The sequence below is a fragment of the Podarcis vaucheri genome (assembly GCF_965113315.1).
Source record: "Podarcis vaucheri genome assembly, chromosome: 7".
Classification (NCBI taxonomy): domain Eukaryota; kingdom Metazoa; phylum Chordata; class Lepidosauria; order Squamata; family Lacertidae; genus Podarcis; species Podarcis vaucheri.
In genome coordinates this window covers 82,450,685-82,478,015 of record NC_138765.1, presented here as the reverse complement: position 1 = coordinate 82,478,015, position 27,331 = coordinate 82,450,685, and the positions used below count along the sequence as shown (strand labels likewise).

General features: G+C 46.7%; 1 protein-coding gene across 1 annotated transcript in view; it reads left to right on the top strand.

Annotated features, from left to right (window-relative positions):
• Positions 1-24,287, top strand: part of TNFRSF8 (TNF receptor superfamily member 8) — a 36,678-nt gene extending 12,391 nt beyond the window's left edge. Inside the window, exons 2-10 of the mRNA XM_082230207.1 lie at positions 5,551-5,632; positions 8,432-8,560; positions 10,386-10,541; positions 13,161-13,254; positions 15,354-15,568; positions 17,434-17,601; positions 20,775-20,800; positions 22,086-22,293; positions 23,566-24,287. Coding sequence (XP_082086333.1) covers positions 5,551-5,632; positions 8,432-8,560; positions 10,386-10,541; positions 13,161-13,254; positions 15,354-15,568; positions 17,434-17,601; positions 20,775-20,800; positions 22,086-22,293; positions 23,566-23,813 — 1,326 coding nt within the window. The 3' untranslated portion in view covers positions 23,814-24,287. The remainder of the gene's footprint in view (positions 1-5,550; positions 5,633-8,431; positions 8,561-10,385; positions 10,542-13,160; positions 13,255-15,353; positions 15,569-17,433; positions 17,602-20,774; positions 20,801-22,085; positions 22,294-23,565) is intronic.
• Positions 24,288-27,331: the final 3,044 nt, after the last annotated feature.

The window sequence follows — 27,331 nt, the reverse complement described above, 5'->3', positions numbered from 1 at the left end:
TTTTTTTGGCCACCAGCCGATGCAGAGGCAGGGCTATTAATAGAGCTAATAAGCAGCTGTGTGTTCAAATGCAGATCGTGCCTAATTAATAAAAACACTTGTTGACTGTAAACACCAGGTCAAAACTGAACCGAGGTAGCCTCATTTGTAGCTCTTGAAATGAGGAGGTAAAAAGAGCGCAGAAAAGTCCCGCAGAGCCACAGCAGACGGGAAGACCCGTGGCTTGGTGAGAGGCCACGAGCTTGGCATGCGAAAGATTTCCCGGTTTGATCTGTGGCATCTTCACCGAAGGACCAAGAGCCCAAATCTGGCCCGCCACCACCCACCCACTGCACATTTCCCCTGGAGATTTTACAAGCCTTGATGTGTGCAGGGATGGATAGAGGAGGGAAAACTGGCGACTGGGAGCGGAAGCCGAGACCACATAACACCGGTCTTGAAAGACCTACATTGGCTCCCAGTACGTTTCCAAGCACAATTCAAAGTGTTGGTGCTGACCTTTAAAGCCCTAAACAGCCTTGGCCCAGTATACCTGAAGGAACGTCTCCACCTCCATTATTCTGCCCGGACACCGAGGTCCAGCGCCAAGGGCCTTCTGGCAGTTCCTTCGCTATGAGAAGCCAAGTTACAGGGAACCAGGCAGAGGGCCTTCTCGGTGGTGGCGCCCGCCCTGTGAAATGCCCTCCTGTCAGATGTCAAGGAAATAAGCAACTACCTGACTTTTAGAAGCCATCCGATGACAATCCTGTTTAGGGAGGTTTTTAATGTTTGATGTTTTATCGTGCTTTTAATATTCTGTTGGGAGCCACCCAGAGTGGCTGGGGAAACCCTGCCAGATGGGCAGGGTATAAGTAATAAATTACAGTGGTACCTCGGGTTACAGATGCTTCAGGTTACATATGTTTCAGGTTACAGACTCCACTAACCCAGAAATATTACCTTGGGTTAAGAACTTTGCTTCAGAATGAGAACAGAAATTGAGCGGTAGCAGCTGGAAGCCCCATTAGCTAAAGTCCTGCTTCAGGTTAAGAACAGTTTCAGGTTAAGAAGGGACCTCCGGAATGAATTAAGTACTTAAACTGAGGTACCACGGTATTATTATAAAGCGACAAATGTCTTGTCACACCCACTGTTGTCAGGCAGCCCCTGGGAGGCTTCCCTGGAGGGAACATGGCCCTGGGGCAGAAGAGGGTTTCTCTCAGACATCAAAGCCATGCAGAAAACACCACCTGATGGCAGGAAGAGCTGTCGGATTTGACAACCAAATCTCCGCAGGGTGGACCAGCAGCCTGACCTTCAATTCCAGTTGTTGGTAGTTGCAAACGGGGAGAGCACAGCGGTCCTCACGTCCTGCTTGCTGTTTTCCCACAGAGAACGTAAGGGCATAAGTTGAGCCTGCTGAATCAGGAGCCACCTAGTCCAGCTCCCTGTTTTCCTAGTGGCAAACCAGATGCCTGTGGAAAACCCGCAAGCAGGATCTGAGCACAAGAGCAATTCTCCTTTTCTGTGGTTTCCAGCAAGTGGTCTTCAGAAACATTGCTGCCTCCTGTGATAGGAATTTTGAGGTCTTGTTGATGTTTAGTCGTGTCCGACTCTTCGTGACCCCATGGACCAGAGCAGGCCAGGCACTCCTGTCTTCCACTGCCTCCCGCAGTTTGGTCAAACTCATGCTGGTAGCTTCGAGAACACTGTGCAACCATCTCGTCCTCTGTTGTCCCCTTCTCCTTGTGTCCTCCATCTTTCCCAACATCAGGGTCTTTTCCAGGGAGGAAAGGACTGAGCACTCAGGACTGATTTCCTTCAGAATGGAGAGGTTTGATCTTCTCGCAGTCCATGGGACTCTCAAGAGTCTCCTCCAGCACCATAACTCAGATATATGTTAAATGTTCATAAATGTACCAACCAAGCCTGTACATAGATCAGCACAGGAAGACCGACCTGGAACCATTTTTGATTCTGAAACTGACCTCAGTTATTTCTCTGCATGGTCAAAGTGGGAAACCTCCCCATTGTCTCTTTCCTCACAAATCCTGCCTTAAGGGCACATTTAAGACTCTTGAGGAGACTCTTGAGAGTCCCATGGACTGCAAGAAGATCAAACCTCTCAATTCTTAAGGAAATCAGCCCTGAGTGCTCACTGGAAGGACAGATCCTGAAGCTGAGGCTCCAATACTTTGGCCACCTCATGAGAAGAGAAGACTCCCTGGAAAAGACCCTGATGTTGGGAAAGATGGAGGGTACAAGGAGAAGGGGACGACAGAGGACGAGATAGTTGGACAGTGTTCTCAAAGGTACCAACATGAGTTTGATCAAACTGCGGGAGGCCGTGGAAGACAGGAGTGCCTGGCGTGCTCTGGTCCATGGGGTCACGAAGAGTCGGACACGACTAAACAACTAAACAACAACAACAATTTAAAACAGTCCACATTGGTGGCAGGGATTTCCTGCCTATCATACCACCTCTTTCTTGCCCTTTCTCTAAACCAGGGTTTCCCAAACTTGGGTCTCCGACTGTTTTTGGACTACAATTCCCACCATCCCTGACCTGTTAGCTAGGGATGATGGGAGTTGTAGTCCAAAAACAGCTGGGGACCCACACTGGGGAAACAAACAGCTCTGAACTGAAAAGGCCCGAGCGCTGCAAGTTTTCTTCATAGGGGAATTGTTCCATCCCTCCTCGATAACTTTGAACCTTTTCCAACTCAGCAATATCCCTTTTGAGGCAAGGCAGCCAGTGAATCTAGTTGGCACCTTTGCTTGACTTGAAGGGCTGTTGACAGTCTGATCTGACAGCCAGACTCTTCTCGAAGGAATGGGTTTCCCAAATCTAAAGCCTGACTGTGCAGTCAGTCTAAAAGGGGCCCCAAAACCCCAATTTTTCCTTCTCCAAGGGTCCATTAGCTAAAAAGCATTAACTTGAGCACTTGAGCCAATGTATAACAGGAACCCAGCTGTATAAACAACAGCCCTCTCCTTTATCAGTCCGTGACACTTAATGGATGGCCTTGTCAGTTCCGAAGTGGAGACGGGATGGCAGAGCTGGGGCTTATCTTGTAGGTTTTAAATATCCTGACACACTGACGCACAGACTCTGCAAGACGGGGTCTGTCAGCCCCCACTGCTGGAGATAGAGATGGCGTCAAGGGAAACTCCTATAGCTGAGTGACCCTCTTAACCCCAAGATAAGAGTACAGGAATAGGCACATCTGTTTATGGTCATGGATGTCAACTTACTTGTATGAACGTACGAGGCTGGATTCCTGGGGAAGGGGGGAGAGGGTGCCTGGAGGATATATATACTGTGTGAAATTTCTCTTTCTTCGGACTTGCTGTGAACTGACCATGCAAGTGCCTTTCTGCTACTCCGGAGAGCAGAAATAAAGAACTCTTTCTCTGAATCAACCTTGGTGTCTTTTGACTCCTTCCTCCCTCTCTGGGAGCAACGCTCACCCTACCAATCGGTAAAAGTCTAAGAAGGCTACATTCTTTGGTTCTGAGGAACAGCAGAGAAGCAGATAAACTTGCCCAAGTCTTCAAGACGCACACATATGTCTACAATTGTCTCATTATTTTACAATCTCTGCCAAACTGACCTCAAAAAAAAATTTTTTTTGAGGGATTGAAATGTCACGTCTGTTGCTACCAACCCCTTTCATCTCTTGATAGTATGTCTTGTTTCGACTCAAGTCTGAAATTTTCCAGTCATTCAGAAAAATCAAACTCAGCGTCTTTAATTCAGAGACGAATCTAGAGAAACGTCCTACCTTTTCTCTTACGGGTGAGCCAGAATCGGGTCTCTCTGAGGGCCTCAGAAGGAGATGAGACGTCTCAGAAATAAATGCTTCACGGAATATTATGGTTTGAAGAATCAGCGAGCAGGATTTGAATTATAAGCAACAGAAAGAATGAGAGTCTACAGTGGTACCTCGGGTTAAGTACTTAATTCGTTCCAGAGGTCCGTACTTAACCTGAAACTGTTCTTAACCTGAAGCACGACTTTAACTAATGGGGCCTCCTGCTGCCACCGCGCCGCCAGAGCATGATTTCTGTTCTCATCCTGAAGCAAAGTTCTTAACCTGAAGCACTATTTCTGGGTTAGCGGAGTTTGTAACCTGAAGCGTATGTAACCTGAAGCGTATGTAACCCGAGGTACCACTGTATTGTGTTGTTATGATGTAAAATGAGGCGATAAGACAGGATGCGGCAAAGAGACAATTAAAAAAAGCATCCTGGAAAATGGAGTGGGAAGTCATATAAAAGGATTTTTAAAAAATATGTATTGGAATTGTATGTGGAATTTCTTGAAGTTTAATAAAATAATTTTGGATTAAAAAACAAATAGATGCTTCACGGTGGCTGAAATCCTACGCTTGCTTCTCTGAGAGTAAAAGCTGCTACACACTGCATGAGTTTGTGACTAAGGCTTTGTGCGCCTTTCTGGAAGACACAAGATTTACTCACTCTGGAAGAATGGCAGATGAAGGTGATTGATTACATGGAATTGGCAGAAATGACTGCCAGAATTCGAGACCAGGGAGAAGAGTCGGTGAAAGAAGACTGGAAGAAATTTAAAGACTATTTACAGAAATATTGTAAAATTAATGAATGCCAGAAGGATGTTGGATAGAAACTAAGTGGTTTCCAGCTGTAATGCTTTAAGAGATAGGAAAAAAGGTTTACAAAAGGGTAAAAGCTTAATGGTAAGGATTTGTTGAACTAACAAACTGAAGTGGAATACAAAAAAGGGAGGTACGAGGAGGTCCGGGGAAATAAGTGTAAGGAAGATATGTTATGGAAAATCAATGTGTTTTTTAACTGTTTTTATTTTGTATGTTTCTTTTTATTTTACATTTTTACTGTTATACTTTAAAAACTTTAATAAATATCTTTAAAAAAAAAAAGGTTTTGCGCGCCTTTCTGTTTACGCCGGTTCCAGAATGTTCCTTTCATTCCCTGCAAGGAAAGTTTGCAGGGTCTGAGGCTTTTTAGCTTAGAGAAAAGGCGAGTGACATGATAGAGTGGGGGACCTTTGGCCCGCAAGATGTTGCTGAACTGCAAATCCCATCAGCGCTAGCAAACAGAGCTGATGGTCAGGAATGAGCACTGAGGGGAACAGGATGTTGGACTAGAGGGGTCACTGCCTGGCCTGATCCAGCAACCAGGCTTTTCTTAGGGGCTAAAGAATTTGTCTAACCCTTTCTAAAGCACATGGGTTTTGCCAGATCTTGTGGCAGGGAGTTCCATCAGTTGTTTTGGCCCCCCTCCTTCTTTTTAAGGCCTCAAATGGAATCAAAATAGAAATCAGGAGAAAACCACCAGTGATCTCCCCCTCCTGAAACTGCGTCTGAAACTATTTCCCCTTTCTTTCGAGAAACAACACTCAAGTCCTGGCCATTGATCCTGAGCTTATTTGGAGAGTTCCACCATATTTCAATGTCTTGCGCATTATTTCGGATGTATTTAGAAACACAGACTCCGCCCTGCTCAACGCAGGAGAAACATGCAGCCTCTCAGCTTTTAATAATGGCTTTTGTCTTTCTGCCTTTCTAGGGATCGGGTCATTTGCCTTGCTTGGGGCTGGTCATCGGGTCCAACAAAGAACCCCTACGGTGCTGCTACCAATGTCCCTCAGGTCAGTACCTCTGGAATCATAGAGATTAAGGGGATCTGCAAAGGGCACATTCCAGTCTGGCAAAATCTATTGGGGCAGGAAGCAGGATCAATGAGAGGGTGTGGCTTGGATAGAAGAGGGTGTGGCCTGCGGAGAGTTCTGAGGGCCAGGGAGAGAATCCTGGAGGGCCACCTATGTCTCTCTGGCCCGAGGTCCTTAACCCTTTGCTGACTGTCTTTCTATCCCCCTCTCAGCACCTGTTCCCAGGTGAGCTCATAATACTGTAAAAGTGCAACATTGGAAATGAGTTTAAATACTCCTCCTTATTTATTCTCTCAGATTTATTTCATAAAACTCACATACCGCTTGGTTGTAGAGAACCTCAAGGTGGTTGACAAGAAGAATAAAGCAGTAAGATGATTAGCAGAAGCAATTAGATCGCTGGGAGAGCGGAATTAAAACCAGCAACGAATTAAAAACACGCGTTCTAAACATCTGGGCACGCTTGTCTGAACAAGGATGTTTTTAGCAGGCGCCGAGAAAAGCACAGCGAAGAAGGCCGCCTGATGTCAAGTGGCAAGGAGTTCCAAAGTGCAGCTTCTGCCACACTAAAAGATGCAGTTCTTGCAAATGTGGAAGGAACTGCTATGCAGCAGTTGTAACAGGGCCAGATCCGCGGGTCGAAGTGGTCGGGTGTGCAGATGTGGGCAAGGAGATTTTGCTGTGCTTTAGTTATTGAACTCTCAGAAACCGACGTGAGCAGTCTTAGCTGTGGTTTCTTCATTAAAACCAGAGAGATGTGGTCTGTCACGCCAGAAGGGGGAGCTTCCCTCCCTCCGGAAATATGGTGCTTTTGGGGGGCTGTCTGAGGTGAGCTGGGTGACTCACCAAAGTTTGCAAACTCTGCGGCCTTGGAAGCCAAGCCCCAAAACTCCCCTCGAGGAACTTAAGAGAACTCTGTGGGTGGGGGGTGTTTTTACTGTCTTTCTAGAGGAAATTTCTGACATTTTCTCCTTCTGACGGTTCTTTTTTCAGCTGGGTATGAACGGCGCGCCGTCAGGGGCTGGCGTTAAATAGAAGGGTGTTCCCCTTCCAGTCCTGGGTGCTGAAATAGAGATGTATAATCCACTCAGGACCCCTTTTAAGGCTTTGTTTTTCCTGCGGTTGGTCAGTATCAGCCTGGGCTATTCCACTGCAAGCAGCAGGTACAGGCTTTGCAGGACCTAACTCTCCCCCTATAAGGCGGAGAAGGAGATTCCTGAGTCATGTCGGTGGAGGGAGGGAATAATAATAATAATAATAATTTATTATTTATACCCTGCCCATCTGGCTGAGTTTCCCCAGCCACTCTGGGCGGTTCCCAATCAAGTATTAAAAACAGTACAGCATTAAATATTAAAAACTTCCCTAAACAGGGCTGCCTTCAGATGTCTCTTAAAAATAAGATAGCTGCTTATTTCCTTCACATCTGAAGGGAGGGTGTTCCACAGGGCGGGCGCCACTACCGAGAAGGCCCTCTGTCTGCTTCCTTGTAACCTCACTTCTCACAATGAGGGAACTGCCAGAAGGCCCTCGGCACTGGACCTCAGTGTCTGGGCAGAATGATGGGGGTGGAGACGCTCCTTCAGGTATACAGGACTGAGGGGGTTTAGGGCTTTAAAGGTCAGCACCAACACTTTGAATCGTGCTCGGAAACGTACTGGGAGCCAATGCAGATCTCTCAGGAACGGTGTTATGTGGTCCCGGCAGCCGCTCCCAGTCACCAGTCCAGCTGCCGCATTCTGGATTAATTGCAGTTTCCGGGTCACCTTCAAAGGTAGCCCCACGTAGAGCGCATTGCAGCAGTCCATGCAGGAGATAACTAGAGCATGCACCACTCTGGCGAGACAGTCTGCGGGCAGGTAGGGTCTCAGCCTGCGTACCAGATGGAGCTGGTAGACAGCCGCCCTGGACACAGAATTAACTTGTGCCTCCATGGACAGCTGTGAGTCCAGAATGACTCCCAAGCTGCGCACCTGGTCCTTCAGGGACACAGTTACCCCATTCAGGACCAGGGAGTCCCCCACACCCACCCGCCCCCTGTCCCCCCAAAACAGTACTTCTGTCTTGTCAGGATTCAACCTCAATCTGTTAGCCGCCATCCATCCTCCAACCGCCTCCAGGCACTCACACAGGACCTTCACTGCCTTCACTGGTTCTGATTTAAAAGAGAGGTAGAGCTGGGTGGGTGTCATCAACTCTTAAAGGAGCCCCCCCCCCCGCATGGGTTAATAAAGTTCAGGATCCTGCATCTCGCAGGATCTACAATTTTGAAACTTGCAGCACGGGAAGCAAACTTTTAATTAAAAACCTCTCCTTTTACAATGGTACCTCGGGTTACAAACACCTCGAGTCACAAACACTCCACTAACCTGGAAATAGTACCTTGGGTTAAGAACTTTACCTAAGGATGAGAACAGAAATTGTGCGCCGGTGGTGCGGTAGCAGCGGGAGGCCCCATTAGCTAAAGTGGTACCTCAGGTTAAGAACCGTTTCCGGTTAAGAACGGAAGTTCGTAATAAGTTCGTAACCAGAGGTAGCACTGTATTCTGATCAAAAATATGTGGCAGCAGAGATGTATTTATCAGGGGCTTTAACAGGCAGCTGGCCTGTCTTATCGCAACATCATCCTCACGAGACAATAAACCAAATTTTAAATGGGCAGACAAGCCACGTTTGGCGAAAACTAAAGAGTCCTCTCCAACCCTCTGACAGTGGGATCTGCAAGGCCCTGGGACTGGGTTAAGAGTGGCCTCCACTCGTTTTTTATTTTATTTTTAGGATACACCCAGACTGTGACTTGCCCTGCGAATCTCACGGACTGCAAAAAGAACCTGTGCCGAGCCGACCACTACCTGAACAACGCTCACGTCACACCGCGTTGCGAGGCTTGTAAGCAGTGCCTGCCAGGTATTTGCCCCCGGGCACCCGTTGCCCTTTGCAGCACACTGCCTTTTCGATTGGCACCTGGGCTCGCCTCCTCCTGCACCAGACCAGTCCCTCAAGTGTCAAAGTCCGTGGTAATGACTTCAGCATGTTGTAAGAAAAATACTGCTCCTTTTCCCTTATTGGGTACCTAAGAGCCCCATAAGACGCGGGTGGCGCTGTGAGTTAAATCAGAAGGTTGGCAGTTCGAATCCCCGAGATGGGGTGAGCTCCCGTTGCTCGGTCCCTTCTCCTGTCAACCTAGCAGTTCAAAAGCATGTCAAAGTGCAAATAGATAAATAGGTACCGCTCCGGCAGGAAGATAAACGGTGTTTTCGTGCGCTGCTCTGGTTCGCCAGAAGCGGCTTAGTCATGCTGGCCACGTGACCCAGAAGTTGTACTCCGGTTCCCTCGGCCAATAAAGTGAGATGAGCGCCGCAACCCCAGAGTCATCTGCAACTGGACCTAATGGTCAGGGGCCCCTTTACCTTTAAGAGCCCTGGGGCGGGGTCTGACAGCTTTTTATCTTTGTTGGGGTAACGGGCAGGTCCTAATCCCCCAGTGACTCACCTGCCTGTCTTGCCCGAAGGCGAGCACTCCTCCTGCGAGTATTCAGGTCTCTCCTTCTCTCAGACCTTAGTCTCTGCAGCTCGGGAGATGTCGGTGGGTTACTAGACCCAGGGGCCACCTCAGCCTCTCCTGACCCAACTGGTAGTGCAGCAGCTGTAATTGATGGCCCAGCTGAAGGCAATGAGGTGATCCCCCGCATCTGGAGCCAGGGCAGGCTCAGGCCCCTGACTTGGCCCAGCTGGTGCTTGTTGCTGGGGAACCTAGACAGCTCTTCAGAATCAGACCCCAGACTTGGTTCAGATGATGCCTGAGGCAGCGGATCCGGTGAGGACTGAGACTCCTCTGGTTCCGAATCCGAGCCCGAGTCCCAGGCCATCACACTCTGACAAATGGCCATCTAACCTCTGTTTAAAAACCACCAAGGCATTGAGAGTCCACAACCTCCATACAACAGCAGCAAGAATACTTATCGCAAAGTATTGGAAAACACAAGAACTGCCCACCTTGGAAGAATGGCAGATGAAAGTGATTGACTATATGGAACTGGCAGAAATGACTGGCAGAATTCGAGACCAGGGGGAAGAAACGGTGAAAGAAGATTGGAAGAAATTTAAAGACTACAGAAATATTGTAAAATTAATGAATGTTAGAATGATATTGGATTGAGGTTGTGGTTTCTAGCTGTAAAGGTTAAAAGAATATGAAAAAAATTGGATTTTTCTAAATAGATTAAAATTTAAGGTTATTAGAAATATACATTCAGATTAATGACTAGGGTGTAAGAAGGAGGGAAAGAAATTGCTGAACGAAATAAATTTGAATTGGAATACAAAAAAGAGAGGTATGAGGAGGTCCGGGAAATAAGTTAATGAAAGACAAGTGACAAAAAGTTGGAATTGTTTTTAACTGTTTTTTATTTTTGTATTTTTTCTTTTTCTTTTTCATTTTGTAATAATATGAAAAATTCAATAAATATTTATTTAAAAAAAAAGAGTCCACAACCTCCAGAGAGGGACTGTTCTACGGTCAAACAGCTCCTACTGTCAGATAGGTTGCTTTTTCTGACGCCTAGAAAGTTTTTCCTGAGGTTAGACCGCCCTGATCTAGAATCTGGGTCTAAATCCCCATTCAGCCACAAAGCTCACTTGGCAGGCCTCGTTCAGTCGCTTCCTCTCAGCCTAACCTACCTGGCAGGGGCGTTGTGGACTAAAACAGCATCTGCTTGGGTCCTTTCCAACAGACCGCCACCTAGTAGAAAAACGTCCTTGCACCAACCATACCAACCGGGAGTGCCAATGCCAGCCTGGATGGTACTGTAAGGAGCCGTCGACGGGCACCTGTATTACCTGCGTCCCGTTGACCACTTGCAAGCCGGGCTCTGGGGTCAAGACCAAAGGTACGTACTGTTGAGAGTGTATTGTACTGTTGAGAGTGTATTAACTTATGGTCTGTGTGTGTGGTTTGGAGCTGCACAATCAGGGAAAAACCCAATGATGTCCAGGGTTGTAAAGACTGCAGAGAGAATAATTGGATGCACTCTTCCCACGCTGGATCAAATCTATGCTTCCAGGTGCCATAAGAAAGCTGCAGAGATAGCGCAGGATAGTACGCACCCCGGAAACGATCTCTTTCAGCTTCTGCCTTCTGGAAGAAGGTACAGGGTTATAAAGACTAGGACTAGCCGTCTGAGAAACAGTTTTTATCCAAATGCGATTTTGGTTTTAAACACAGTATAAGGTAGTCTCTGTGGGAGTATTTAATTATGGGGTAACCACGCCCTCCAACTTTTCTCTGATGGAAATACCGGTAGGTAAAGGTAAAGGTAAAGGTACCCCTGCCCTTATGGGCCAGTCGTGTCCAACTCTAGCGTTGTGCGCCCATCTCACTTAAGAGGCCAGGGGCCCGCGCTGTCCGGAGACACTTCCGGGTCATGCGGCCAGCGTGACGAAGCTGCTCTGGCGAGCCAGCACCAGCGCAGCACACGGAAACACCGTTTACCTTCCCGCTATAAAGCGGTACCTATTTATCTAATTGCACTTAAGTGTGCTTTCGAACTGCTAGGTGGGCAGGAGCTGGGACCGAAAGACGGGAGCTCACCCCGCTGCGGGGATTCGAACCGCCGACCATGCGATCGGCAAGTCCTAGGCACTCAGGTTTTACCCACAGCGCCACCAGGGTCCCTTCCCCCTGATGGAAATAGAGACATCCTATTCCATAACAATAATTTTACAGTGGTACCTTGGGTTACATACGCTTCAAGTTACATACGCTTCAGGTTACAGACTCCGCTAATCCAGAAATAGTACCTCTGGTTAAGAACTTTGCTTCAGGGTGAGAACAGAAATTGTGCTCCGGCGAACAGTTTCAGGTTAAGAATTGACCTCCAGAACGAATTAAGGACATAACCAGAGGTACCACTGTACTAATTTATACCCCTCTCATCTGACCGGGTTGCCCCAGCCACTCTGGGCGGCTTCCAACATACAGTGGTACCTCGACTGTACAGTGGTCCCTCGCGTTAAGTACCTAATTCATTCCGGAGGTCCGTTCTTAACCTGAAACTGTATTTAATCTGAAGCACCACTTTAGCTAATGGGGCCTCCTGCTGCTGCCACGCCGCCGGAGCACGATTTCTGTTCTCATCCTAAAGCAAAGTTCTTAACCCGAGGTAATATTTCTGGGTTAGCGGAGTCTGTAACCTGAAGCGTATGTAACCTGAAGCGTATGTAACCCAAGGTACCACTGTGTATAAAAACATAATAAAACATTTTTTAAAAACTTCCCTATACAGGGCTGCATTCTGATGATTCAGGGACGTGAGTGACGCTGTGGTCTATACCACTGAGCCTCTTGGGCTTGCCGATCGTTAGATTGGCGGTTCAAATCCCCATGACGGGGTGATCTCCCATTGCTCTGTCCTAGCTCCTGCCAACCTAGCTGTTTGAAAGCACACCAGTGCAAGTAGATAAATAGGTAGCTCTGCGGTGTGAAGGTAAATAGTGTTTTCGTGCACTCTGGTTTCTGTCACGGTGTCCTGTTGCACCAGAAGCAGTCTAGTCCTGCTGGCCACATGACCTGGAAGCTGTCTGTGGACAAACGCCGGCTCCCTCGGCCTGAAAGCGAGATGAGCGCCGCAACCCCATAGTTGCCTTTGACTGGACTTAACCAGCCAGGGGTCCTTCTGATGGTTCAGAGTTTGGATAACTCCCTACCCTCCAACATTTCTCTGATGAAAGTAGGAACATCCTAAGGAAATGTGGGACATTCTGGGATCAAATCAGAAACAGGGACGGCTTATGTAAATCCGGGACTGTTCCTTGAATAGGCTTCCTCAACCTCAGCCCTCCAGATGTTTTGAGACTACAATTCCCATCATCCCTGACCACTGGTCCTGCTAGCTAGGGATCATGGGAGTTGTAGGCCAAAAACATCTGGAGGGCCGAGGTTGAGGAAGCCTGCCCTAGAAAATAGGGACACTGAGAATCCTTTTCAGCGCCTAAAAGCATCTCTTTTGACTGCTCTAGGAAACTGGAGAGAGAGGCCCCGCTGCAGAAATAGGAACAGGTCTTTGGCCTCCTGGGACCCCCACCCACAGCACCTCTGTTGGTGCTTGTTTTAAATTACAGTAAAAATGTAAAGGGACCCCGACCATTAGGTCCAGTCATGGCCGACTCTGGGGTTGCGGCGCTCATCTTGCTTTATTGGCCGAGGGAGCTGGCGTACAGCTTTCGGGTCATGTGGCCAGCATGACTAAGCCGCTTCTGGCGAACCAGAGCAGCGCACAGAAACGCCGTTTACCTTTCCACCAGAGCGGTACCTATTTATCTACTTGCACTTTGACGTGCTTTCGAACTGCTAGGTTGGCAGGAGCAGGGACCCGGCAACGGGAGCTCCCCCCGTAGTGGGGATTCGAACCGCTGACCTTCTGATCGGCAAGTCCTAGGCTCTGTGGTTTAACCCACAGCGCCACCCGCATCCCTAAATTACAGTAGTCTTTTATCATTATTTTCATCAGGCACCCCTGACACAGATACCATCTGTGAAGAATGCCCTTCGGGTACTTTCTCTGATGAAGATTCCAGCACCCAAATCTGCAAGCCTCGCACCGAGTGAGTGATAACTTCCTCTGCAATTCTGTATCTAGTATGTACTTACAGAGCAGGCATCCCCAAACTCGGCCCTCCAGCTGTTTTGGGACTACAACTCCCATCATCCCTAGCTAACACTGGTCAGGGATGATGGGAGTTGTAGTCCCAAAACAGCTGGAGGGCAAAGTTTGGGGGTGCCTGTTATAGAGGGTCCTATCCTGCAGATAAAAACTAAAACCCAGTGGACAGGGTCGTTTGTAACACTTCTCTTTTTGTATTGGTTTCTCTCTCTCTCTCTCTCTTTTTTAAACAATAATATTTATTGAGTTTCATACAAATATAACACATACTGTAAAACAAATGAAACAAAAATAAAAAAGAAATAAAACAAATAAAATGAGGAACAACAAAATATATAACAACAAACACATAAACAATACAAATTAATTAATTAATTAAACTTCCAACCTAATAAACGTATTGCTTGACTTCCTCTAGTCCCTCCCATCTGAATTTCCTTGTAACTGAATGTAGCAGTTTTCCAATATCATTATTCAAAAATAATATTCCAATTATAGTCAAATTTCTTAATTTTTCTTAACATTCTAAGTCTCATTTATTTAATTAAATCCTAATTTAATCCTAGGCCTATTTAGTACTTTCAGGTAACTTCTAATTTTTAATGTTACAATATTTATTCAAATAGTCATTAAATTTCTTCCAATCTTCTTGATATTCCTCTTCTTTCTGGTCGCGGATACTTCCAGTGAGGTCAGCTATTTCTATAAAGTCCATCATCTTCATCTGCCATTCTTCCACAGTTGGTAATTCTTGTGTTTTCTACTTCTTGGCTATTAAAATTCGAGCAGCAGTTGTGGCATACAAAAATACCTTTACATCTTTCTTGGGCAATTCAAGACCTAATATTCCTTTTTTAAATAATAATAATTTTTATTAATTTTAACATATAAATACATACCACAAAACTTAACCACTTATACAATCTTTTTTTTTTTTTTTTGGACTTCCATCAGCACCTCTGATGATCCACCGTTTTGACCACTTCTTATGCATTTCTTAAATTCATATTGCCTTTAATTATCTTAACTAACCATCCTTCCCTTTATCCATTTTTGCAATAGTTCCAATAATTCACCTCACAAAACTTCTTGCAAACCTACAAACGTAGTCTAATCATCACAGTTACTTTTCAAATAGTCTGTAAATTTACACCAGTCTTCTGTGAATTTCTGGTTCCGCAGATTCCGAATCCTTTCTGTTAGTTTATCTAATTCTGCATAGTCCATTAATTTCATCCTCCATTCTTCTTTCGTCGGTAATTCTTCTTGCTTCCATTTTTGTGCCAATAATATTCTTGCTGCCGTCGTTGCATATAAAAACCATAGCTGTCAACCGTCCCTTATTTGGCGGGAAAGTCCCTTATCCTAGCGCTGTGTCCCGCTGCTGTCCCTTATTGATGATGTCCCTTAAATTTCCCAGGTTTCAAAGGAAGCAGCTCCTCTCCCTCCCTCCCTGCCGGCCAGGGAGGAGGGAGGCTCCAACTGTGTTGCTTGGCTGTGTTGCTCACCCAATAAGGAGTCTAAGAACGACTGGGGGGTGGAGCTTGCATGCCTTGTGCCGATCAAATCAGCCGCGTTGCCTGGGGACTCGCCTTTGCTCAGCGCTTCCCAGCGGAGAGGTGATGGTGGTTTTCCTTGCTGCATCCCCTTTTCTGGGTTGCTGCGCTGTGGGAACCACCGCTTGAGGCTTTGTTTGGCTGCTGGCTGGGCTTTCTGCCTTTGGCTCGGAGGGGCTCAGAAGTTGAACATATCTGTGCTTGGAAAATCCCTTATTTTGGCTGCTGATCCCTTATTTTCGAGGCTGCTGGTCCCTTATTTTCAAATCTGACAGCTATGATAAAAACAGCTTACATTCTTTCCTGTTTATATCACTTCCTACAATGCCCAGTAAAAGTGCTTCTGGTTTCTTTATAAATGTATATTTCAACATGTTTTTCATCTCATTATATATCATTTCCCAGAAGTCCTTCCCCTTGGGACAGGTCCACCACATGTGATAAAAGGTTTTTTTTTCTCTCCCTCCTTCTCATCCGCCCCCAGTTGTGCCAAGTTAAACAAGGTCCCTCTGGGCAAAGGGGCAACCACGCAGGACGAACGCTGCCTGGACCACTCGTCTGGGCAGTCAACACCGCCGGAGGGCACAACTGCCATTCACCTGGACCCCTCGCTGGACAGCATCCTCAGCACAACGGTCAGCGAAGGCAGAGGCAGATTCAACTCCACCCACATCTTGCCTGTGAAGAAACCAAACAGAGGTTTGCAAATGGTGTTGGTTGGCAGGGAGGTACGGGGACAAATCAAATGTTAGGCCTCTTCTGTGCTGTACATTTAAAGCTGTATCGTACCTCCCATCAGATGTCAAAGAAATAAAGCACTACAGTGGTACCTCGGGTTACATACGCTTCAGGTTACATACACTTCAGGTTACAGACTCCGCTAACCCAGAAATAGTGCTTCAGGTTAAAAACTTTGCTTCAGGATGAGAACAGAAATCGTGCTCTGGCGGCGCAGCGGCAGCAGGAGGCCCATTAGCTAAAGTGGTGCTTCAGGTTAAGAACAGTTTCAGGTTAAGAACAGACCTCCGGAACGAATTAAGTACTTAACCCGAGGTACCACTATATTGGACTTTTAGAAGACATCTGAAGGCAGCCCTCTTTAGGGGAGCTTTTAATATTTGATGACTCATTATATTTTAATATTCTGCTGGAAGCCGCCCAGAGTGGCTGGGGGAAACCCAGCCAGATGGGCGGGGTATAAATAATAAATTATTATTATTATTATTATTCATGGCTTCCACCCAAAGAATCCTGGGAAATTCTGTTTAAAGTGGTACAATGCAGGTTTAAAATTAAAGTGCCGATGGGGTCTGTGTCTTCAAAGCACTGTCCACTCTTTCCCGAAAGCAAACTGGAAAAACGTCGGCTGCTTTTGTCTTTTCTGTGACTTTGTTTAGAACTGTGTTTTTGTGTTTCAAAAAGCTGAACTTCTGCACTGAGGAGATCCAGTCGCTGTGTGAAGAAAAGCACTGCTCAGTCACCCTTCCCATGAAGTACCAGGGCGAGTCACAGTGATTTCAAAGACACAATATCTACAAACAGTTGGCAAGAAAGATCAGTGTGATCTGATGTGACCCCCTGGCTCCCGGGGAAAACCCTAGTGCCCGCATTCTGAATCAAGTAAAGTTTTCCTGACTGTCTCCCAGGGCAGCCCACAATGCATTACAGTAGTCTAGCGTTGAGGAGTCAAGGGGCTGGAACAGCCAACTGCCTCAACTAAAAATCCCCCAAATCTATATCTATAGAGTTATCAAAGAGATGAACAACTACAGTGGTACCTTGGGTTAAGTACTTAATTCGTTCCGGAGGTCCGTTCTTCACCTGAAACTGTACTTAACCTGAAGCACCACTTTAGCTAATGGGGCCTCCTGCTGCTACCGCACTGCCGGAGCATGATTTCTGTTCTCATCCTGAAGCAAAGTTCTTAACCTGAAGCACTATTTCTGGGTTAGCAGAGTCTGTAACCTGAAGCGTATGTAACCCAAGGTACCACTGTACCAGACTTTTAGAAGACATTTGAAGGCAGCCCTCTTTAGGGAAGCTTTTAATGTTTTAACAGACTACTATATTTTAATACTTTGTTGGAAGCCGCCCAGAGTGGCTGGGGAAGCCCAGCCAGATGGGCGGGGTATAAATAATAAATTATTATTATTATTATTATTATTATTAGTGCAGAAATTAATTCCTTCTGCTCCGCTTTCCAAAAAACACACATCATAAGACGTTACTCAGTTCTACAGTGGTTGCTTCTTTAAACCACCTTCCACATACAGTGTGGCACCACAGGTTACAGACGCTTCAGGTTACAGACTCCGCTAACCCAGAAATAAGACCTTGGGTTAAGAACTTTGCTTCAGGATGAGAACAGAAATCGTGCTCCGACGGCACGGCAGCAGCAGGAGGCCCCATTAGCTAAAGTGGTGCTTCAGGTTAAGAACAGTTTCAGCTTAAGAACAGACCTTCAGAACGAATTAAGTTCTTAACCCGAGGTACCACTGTATATTTCTTCCTCACCCTTTCCTCTCATCCCTTGCCCATTCCTCTGTGTGCCTTTGGCTTTTCAGGGGAGACTGATTTCGCCCTCTTGGTTGCTGTCTTCCTTTCCGTGTTGATCCTGTTTGCCGGCTTGGTGATGTTCTGGCGGAGGAGGTTTTGCAAGGCGTGGATCGTCCCCCATGCAGCGAAGAGTGAGCTGACCTTCTTCCGCAGGAAATCTATGCTCAATCTTCAAGGTGCTGGTTATTATAAGATATATATATATATATCACATTGTTAACAACCCAGAAGTGCAGTGACAGGGTATTAAAAGGTAAAGGTAAAGGGACCCCTGACCATTAGGTCCAGTCGTGGCCGACTCTGGGGTAGCGGCGCTCATCTCGCTTTATTGGCCGAGGGAGCCGGCGTACAGCTTCCGGGTCATGTGGCCAGCATGACAAAGCCGCTTCTGGCGAAACAGAGCAGCACACGGAAACGCCGTTTACCTTCCCGCCAGAGTGGTACCTATTTATCTACTTGCACTTTGGCGTGCTTTCGAACTGCTAGGTTGGCAGGAGCAGGGACTGAGCAACGGGAGCTCACCCCGTTGCGGGGATTTGAACCGCCGACCTTCGGATCGGCAAGTCCTCGGCTCTGTGGTTTAACCCACAGCGCCACCAGCGTCCCTTGACAGGGTATTACGTCATACCATATACAAACCAAACACGCCGTAAATAGAAAAGAAAGAACGGCAAACATTCCAATTTATAACTGCGACATAATGAGCATCCAAGTCAAAAACGTAGGAAATAAAATCCCACCAGATGTCAAAAAAGTTTTTCTGGATCGTTCAAACACCCCCCCCCCCAGGAAACATGCAGTTTACGTGTAATTTTTGCCACAACGGCCAAAGTCCATAAGTTTGTACACCACACAGCTAAAAGATTAAATACAATAAACTCTGCTTATAGCGATGGGAGACACAGAGGCGTACCAACAAATGAACATGTTTGCATTAGGGGATGTCCTGAAGTAGAGGACCTTATGCATTATATCTTGCGCTGCCCCTTATATAATGAAGCAAGAGAACAATTTTTAGCACCTATACTTACAAGGTCCCCTGGCCAGAACCCCTCTGACATGATTTTATATCTCCTCGCAGACACAGATGAGTATGTGACCTGGCGTGTAGCACTCTTTGCAGTTCCCACTATGAAAATTAGAGCTAATTATATAGCCAAGATAGGGACGCAGGTGGCGCTGTGGGTTAAACCACAGAGCCTAGGGCTTGCTGATCAGAAGGTCGGCGGTTCGAATCCCCGCAAAGGGGTGAGCTCCCGTTGCTCGGTTCCTGCTCCTGCCAACCTAGCAGTTCGAAAGCACGTCAAAGTACAAGTAGATAAATAGGTACCGCTCTGGCGGGAAGGTAAATGGCATTTCCGTGTGCTGCTCTGGTTCGCCAGAAGTGGCTTAGTCATGCTGGCCACATGACTCGGAAGCTGTACGCCGGCTTCCTCGGCCTATAAAGCGAGAAGAGCGCCGCAACCCGACTGGACCTAATAGTCAGGGGTCACGACTGGACCTAATGGTCAGGGGTCCCTTTACCTTTTATATAGCCAAGGTAGCCACCAACTGTAAAGGAGATGAATTTATTTGACCCTATCTACATCAAGCTATATTCTATCTTTATCACCAATATATTAGTGGCCATGTGATAATTTTAGCCTATAAATTTTATTGTTTAATGCTTTAACCTGCATATTAAGGTACTTTTATAGCTCTGTTTAGAGTAGGTAATGTCTTGATAATATAAATGTTTTACGTTTTTTGTATCAATCCAGTATATTGTCTTTCAATTGTTGAATGATTCTGTGTACATTGCGGCAGCCTTTGGCTATGTGCAATAAAACTGACCGACTGACACAGCCAAAAGCAGATTTATTGAGGTTTTCCATTGCTGGGCTCTTGAAATCCCACGGGAGACAAGAGTTCATGTTGCCTGCCCACAAATTCAGTAAGTGACAGAAGAGCTCTGGTCGAGTTGTGCTCTTGTCATGACTTCATTGCAACAGTAGGTGGCAGAGTTCCCTTTGTTTTGGGTACCAGGATGCAGCTTATAATGTTTTGAGTGCTTTCAGGTGCCCCCGTCCTGGGAGCTCAGTGTAGCCCATCATGCATTGCTTTGCGTGAATATCGGAGGAACATAGGACGCCATAAGTCCATCTAGCTCAGTATTGCCTGCACGGGCTGGCAGCTGCTCTCCAGGATTTCTGGCAAGGATCATCGCCGGCCCTACCTGGGGGTGCTGAGACTGGAGGTTCTGTTTAAGCTCAGAGCCGTCAACAGAAGTTCTCTATGGGTTTTCCTAATCCATATATTTTTATCTGTAGAGTTCATAAAAATTATACTACTACTTGAAACGGTGTTGTTGTTTTTTAAATAAATTAAAAACAGATTAAATTACAGCAATAAATTAAAAACAGCAATAAATTAAAAACAGATTAAAGGACACATCAGCCTTCTACATGTCTGGGTAAAGGTAAAGGACCCCTGACCATTAGGTCCAGTCATGACCGACTCTGGGGTTGCGGCACTCATCTCGCTTTACTGGCTGAGGGAGCCGACGTACAGCTTCCGGGTTCATGTGGCCAGCATGACTAAGCCGCTTCTGACAAACCAGAGCAGCGCACAGAAATGCCGTTTACCTTCCCACCGGAGCGATACCTGTTTATCTAGTTGCCCTTTGTGCTTTCGAACTGCTAGGTTGGCAGGAGCAGGGACCGAGCAACGGGAGCTCACTCCGTCATGGTGATTCGAACCACCGACCTTCTGATCGGCAAGTCCTAGGCTCTGTGGTTTAACCCACAGCGCCACCCACGTCCGGGTAGGCTTGCCTAAATCGTAATGTTTTTGGCTGGTGCCAAAAAGAGTACAGTGATGGATCGTACTTGATGTCACTAAAAACATCATCTGCTAAGAACATTTTGTTTTGGTGAAAGCCTGTATCACGTAGAATGCTGGCAGGTGTTTTAATCTTCTTGCCACTGATTTTAATTAATTTTGAATAGTTGCTTTTACCTGCTTTTAACTGATAATTTCATGCTTTTATTCTTTTTGTAAACCACTGATTGGATTTTGCTTGTTTTTGTTGTTGTTGTTTTTACAATCACGTACACATTTCATGAAATATAAACACATATAAATTTTATGAAATAAATAAAAAACAATCTCTCCTTCTTTAAAAAGATTTTGAAAGCCCGAGGCCATCAATTATCTTCTTTGGCAGAGGCCTTTCCTAATTAAAGAATGACATGCTTTGTTTGTGCAGGGAGAGGGAAACATTTTGGGATTGCCGTTTCCAGAAATTAATGCAGAAACATTGAATGGCGAGAGATTTAATCCTTCCTCTCCTTTTCTCTCTCTTTTGCAGCCTCTAACCCGGCGAAGATTTGCGAAGTAAGTATGATCCCTTGCCTTGCAACTCAGCATATTGAGGGGTTAAATAAAACTTTCTGTTTCCAGTTATTGCTTTTTAAAAAAATACTGTTCAGGAACCGCTGGAGCTAAGAAAAGAAGGTGAGGGCAAGAAGAAATACCCTAGAAAGAGGAATATCAGGCGAAGCTGATGGACTATGCGGAGATGGCAAAATTGACAGAAAAGATCCGAAACCAGGAAGATCAAGTATTTGAAAAAGACTGGGATAAATTCTTACTTTGTTTAAAAGATCACTGTAAAAATTTAAAGTCACTGGCAGGAATGTGAAGATACTTGTACAGTCATACCTCGGGTTACAGATGCTTCAGGTTGCACGATTTTGGGTTGCACACCGCGCTGAACCCCAAAGTACTGGAACAAGTTACTTACAGGTTTCGGCGCTTGCACATGCGCAGAAGCTCTAAATCGTGCTTTGTGCATGCACAGGAGCACCAAATCGCAACCCACGCATGCGCAGACGCGGCGCTGCAGGTTGCAGACGTGCTTCCTGCACGGATCACGTTCGCAACCCGAGCATCCACTGCAATGTGAAATTTTACTACATTTTACTTGTGATTTATATTGCGTGGCGAGTTCCCGCCCCACCAGGTGGAAATAATGACACATGACACAATTATTAAGGTTAATGGGCTAAAAAAGGCCACAACTTTACTGGTTACAGGTGATGAGCGGTACAGTGGTACCTCGGTTTAAGAACTTAATTCGTTCTGGAGGTCTGTTCTTAACTTGAAACTGTTCTTAACCTGAAGCACCACTTTAGCTAATGGGGCCTCCTGCTGCTGCCGTGCCGCCGGAGCTCGATTTCTGTTCTCATCCTGAAGCAAAGTTCTTAACCTGAGGTAATATTTATGAGTAAGCAGAGTCTGTAACCTGAAGCGTCTGTAACCTGAAGTGTCTGTAACCCGAGATACCACTGTAGATAAATAGGTACCGCTCTGGCGGGAAGGTAAACGGCGTTTCCGTGCGCTGCTCTGGTTTGCCAGAAGCGGCTTAGTCATGCTGGCCACATGACCCGGAAGCTGTACGCCGGCTCCCTCGACCAGTAAAGCGAGATGAGCGCCGCAACCCCAGAGTTGTCCGCGACTGGACCTAATAGTCAGGGGTCCCTTTACCTTTTATGCAGCCTAAATCTTGACAGTGGGGAAAGCCAGAGAGGGAGAACTGGGCAGTGAGAATAGATGGCTTGCCTTCCTGCACAGGATAGACCCTTCACCCATTGATCTCCTGGTTTTCTGTCTTTGCAAGGAGAGGATCGATGGGCCAGACTCTGAAGAGCATGGCTCAGGAGAGGGGGACCAGCTGAATCCCGAACCCCTCGCAGAAGTCCCTGACGTCTCCATCTTAGAAATGGAAAACACTCCTGTTCTTGGTCCCGAAGGTGATGAGCTGCTTCAGATGGACGGAGGGGCATTTGTGGAGCCCCCCCTGCACAACCACACGAGTAACCACATCGGTGAGTCAGCCGTTGAGTTTGGTGGCCCTCACTGCTTCCTGTTGGAGTGAGTGCTCCATTACGGATCGTATAACACAGTGGTACCTTGGTTGTCGAATGGCTTGGCTCCTGAGCAAATTGGTTCGTGAACACCGCAAACCCGGAAGCCTTCTGGTTTGCAAATGTCAGGGAACAGCCATCAGTGCCGGAGGGAGAGAGCAAAAGCCAGAGGGATTCCAGAGAGCGTCCAGGGATTGGGAGAAGCAGCCCATCTTCTGGGGAAGAGAATCAGCGTAGCACCAGTGGAGAAGGGGGGCAGATGGGGGAAGCGGCGAGGCGGTCCCATGACTCCTCGCCTGGGACCAGCGGGGAGAGTAGAGGTCCTCCGCTGCCTACGCCCTCCTTGCGCAGAAGGCTTTCGCGCAGAGAGAGTAGGAGGAGACTAGGCGTCAAAGAGCTTCTTTGCTGGAAGAAGTTTAAGAAACGCCCACTGACGGATTCTGCCAGCGATTGAGACAGCCACGGGTGAGTGGCTGTCCGGACGGAAAAGGTTCACTTAGGCAACCCAGCCAGGGAGATAAGCACGGGCTTACACACGAGCAACCCCTAGAACCATTACAGGAGCCGAACTGCCGACGTGGCTTCCACAGCTTCTGAGTGAGTGCAGAAAGCTCCTGCAGCCAATCGGAAGCTGTACCTTGGCTTTTGAATGGTTCCGGGAGTCGACTCCCGGAACGGTTTAAGTTTGACAACCAAAGTATTGGCGAAATTGACATACAAACTGCGAGACTAGGACAACTGTGACTTTAAAGAAGAATAGGAACTTTTTACAAACTACTTAAAAAAACAAACAAAATGAATTGGACTCCTTGGCAGGTTTTGAATAAACATACACAAATTTATTGATTGTTAACATAATAGTCAGATAATTTAAGGATCTTTACAACATGCAGAGAATAACATGTGTTGAAAAATCAGAGAGAGGAGCTGAGGGAAGTCTGGGGGGGGGAGGGAGGGTTTTCTTAGAGAGGAGGGGAAAATGGGGGGGGAATGAAGGTGATATGTTTTGATAATTTGTTACGTTGAAATTCTTAATAAAAACTATTTTTTTAAAAAAGTTTGACAACCAAGGTACCACTGCATATCCATTTTTTGCAAAAAGAACATTTTGTAAAAAAATGAAGTGACGAACATTTTGAGGCCCCATCTGTTTTCCCCACCTGAAGCTATGCTTTATGTGTGACTGAGGGAGGGGGAAGTAATACTGTTTCCTGCTTCTCTCCCCACACCTAGAAAAAATATACATCATGAGAGCTGACACGGTGATCGTGGGGTCCGTTTCGGAAGTGCCTTCCGGGAAGATGTGCCTCGCCAAGGAGGAAGATGGCGGCTCTGAGACCCAGGAGGACGTGGAGGGGAAGGAACTGGCCATTCACTATCCAGAACAGGAAACAGAATTCCACCCAAGCAGTGACATCACAACTCCCGTGGAGGAAGAGTGGGAATTCCACAATTCCTGTGAAAAGACTTTGGCCATCTAGCTAGAAAATGACGGGTGCACGCTTATAATAATAAATAATAATTTTATTATTTATGCCCTACCCATCTGGCTGGGTTTCCCCCAGCCACTCTTATTGAACTGTTTTTAGCATAGGAAGTGCTCTGCAGTCGTACCTTGGTTTCCGAACAGCTTGGTTCATGTACAACTCGGAACTCGAACGTCGCAAACCCGGAAGTAGGTGTTCCCGGTTTGTGAACTTTGCCTCAGAAGCTGAACGTCCAGCATGGCTTCCGCGGCTTCTGATTGGCTGCAGGACACTCCTGCAGCCAATCAGAAGCCACCCCTTGGTTTCCGAACGTTTCGGAAGTCAAACGGGCTTCCGGAACGAATTCTGTTCGAAAACCAATGTACGAATGCACGACGATTTGAGTCTTGGTCTTGCGTGGTCACGTTGTGGGTGAATTTGCAGGCGACATTGCTCCAGATTTGGAAACGGAAGATGAACTGATCACCCTTGCACCTGCCTTTTCTTTGTGGGAGTCCATTGACAATGATATTTTAGCTGAGATTCCTGCATTGCAGAGGGCTGAACTAGATGACTCCTTTCTAACTCTAAGACTCTATGATTCTTTGATACCTTAAGTCAGCCTTCCCTATCCTAGTGTCCCCTGGATGATGCCAGAATTTGACCCCCATCAGCCCCAGCCAGCAGGGCCAGTGGTTAGGGATGATGATGGGAGCCCCACAACATCTAGGGCCACAGGTTCTCCATTCTATGATCCCTGCATTGAAGGATGGCAGAGTTATGATGGAGTTAGCTGGGGGCTGTAATGGCAAGCGACGGTCTGTTTTGGGGATGACATTGGCCTCCTGTTCCCAGGAACCCCAGTCAACATGGCCAATGCTCAGGGGTGACGATGGGAATTTGCAGCCCCCAAAATCTAGAGGGCACCAGGTGGGAGAAGTTTTATTAGGCAGGGTTTCTTTTCCTGCCGGTGGTTTGGAACTGCAGAACTGACGGACAAACAGAAATCTGGTGGTAAAGTTTCCCCGCACAGATTCTCTGAGCCTAAAGTAGTTTGCGAAGAAACCCGAAGCTGTCTTCTACAGCGGTACCTCTGGTTACGTACTTAATTTGTTCCTGTTACGGTAAAATCTGGGTGCGAGGCTGCTCTGCCACCCAGCTCGTCGGACTAAGTCCGCGGGTCCCTGTGGAGGAAAATGAGCTCAGCCGGAGACAGGAGCAAGCTGCAGAAGATCCAAGTTTATTGCGCAACAGGTTCAAGGCGAGATTGAACAGCGAGAAAGGGGTGGCATGAACTTTTGAAACTTCCCTCCATGTCCCAGAATACAGTGCAAAATACATCCCAGTTACATCATGAATACATTAAGAAGAGGTTGGGTTACACAGGATTAACATATGGAGGAGGGAGGGGGGAATATGCAGAGCTGGAGATATGCGCAGATAAGCACATCCTGAGTACCGGTGATGAGAAGACAATGGTCCATGTATGCACAGTCTGCCACCTGGCATTGCCCGGAGGAAAGGCTTGGCAGAGTGATTTGACAGGATTAGGGTCTTGACACCTTGCTTGAGGGATTATGGAGGACAGGGGAGGTGTCATGGAGTCCTAGAGAAATTGAGCAAATTGGCACGTTGATTTTCTATGAATTTTATAGATTTTAGTCCCTTTTGACATTGACAGTTGGAAATAAATGGATATATTGTAGCGAAGAAGAAGGTGAAGAAGACATGCCCCCCCTTCCGTATCAGTTCGGAGGTCCATTCTTAACCTGAAACTGTTCATAACCTGAAGCACCACTTTAGCTAATGGGGCCTCCCGCTGCTGCTGCGCCGCCACCGCACAATTTCTGTTCTCATCCTGAAGCAAAGTTCTTAACCCGAGGTAATATTTCTGGGTTAGCGGAGGCTGTAACCTGAAGCATATGTAACCTGAAGTGTATGTAATCCCAGGTACCACTGTATTGGCATTTGAATACAATCCCCTCCACACCCTATATTCCCCCCCATATCTTTGATTTTTGTTTTCCCAACCACCCCCAATTTAGAACGCTGCAAGGCCTTTTATTTTAATCGAAAACAAAACACGCCCACACAAAGGTGTTTCTGTGAAACTTTGGGTTATTTTTAGACATTGCCTTCAAGTCATTGGCAAGACTTGATGATTTCCTTAAAGCATCCCTAAACGCTGGAATGCACAACTAAAATATGCAGATGTCTGGAATATCCGGAGGGAGCTGGTCATTTCGGGTCAAATTTGAAGTCTGTGTGGAATTTTCAGCTCTGCTTGTTTGTGTTTGTGTGTGATGGGTCCCTCAAAACACTCATGAGTCTCTGAAATTGCTTCTTGTTTGCCTGGAGTTATTTTATTTTCTAGGTAGACCAGAAGCTTAACAGGAGTCAACAGTGTGATGCAGCAACAAAAAAAAGGTGATGAAATCCTAGGCTGCAATCAACAGAAGTTTAGTGTCTGGATGCATTTAGGGAAAGGTCCTTATAGTTAAAGCTATGGTTTTCCCAGTAGTGATGTATGGAAGTGAGAGCTGGACCATAAAGAAGGCTGATCGCCAAAGAATCGATGCTTTTGAATTATGGTGCTGGAGGAGACTCTTGAGAGGCCCATGGACTGCAATAAGATCAAACCTATCCATTCTGAAGGAAATAAGCCCTGAGTGCTCACTGGAAGGACAGATCCTGAAGCTGAGGCTCCAATACTTTGGCCACCTCATGAGAACAGAAGACTCCCTGGAAAAGACCCTGATGCTGGGAAAGATGGAGGGCACAAGGAGAAGGGGACGACAGAGGACGAGATGGTTGGACAGTGTTCTCGAAGCTACCAGCATGAGTTTGACCAAACTGTGGGAGGCAGTGGAAGACAGGAGTGCCTGGCGTGCTCTGGTCCATGGGGTCATGAAGAGTCTGGTCCATGGGGTCACGACTAAACAACTAAACAACAACAACATTTAGGGAAGTAAGAGGACCACGGTATTCTGCCTTTGTCAGACGACACCTGGAATACTGTGTCCAGTTGTAGGTGCCACAATTTACGGAGAATATCAACAAGCTGGAATATGCAACCAAGAGGAACAAGGGTCTGGAAACTAAGCCTTATGAAAAACAGTTGAGGGAGCTGGGTATGTTTAGCCTGGAGAAAGAAGAGGAGACTGAGAGGAGATATGATAGCCATCTTCACATATCTAAAGGACCGTCACATGGAAGATGGAGCAAGCTTGTTTTCTGCTGCTGCAGAGGCTAGGACTTGAACCAATTGATTCATATGACAAGAGATACCGACTAAACATTAGGAATACATTTCTGGCAGTACAAGCTGTTTGACAGTGGAACAGACTCCTTCAGAAGATGGTGGGTGCTTTTAACAGAGCTTGGGTGCCCATCGGCCAGGGATTCTTTATCTGTAATCACTGCACTGCAGCTTAGAGTTGTAGTGTAAAGGTAAAGGACCCCTGGGTGGTTAAGTCCATTCAAAGGCGACTCTGGGGTTGCTGCACTCATCTGGTTTTCAGGCCAAGGGAGCC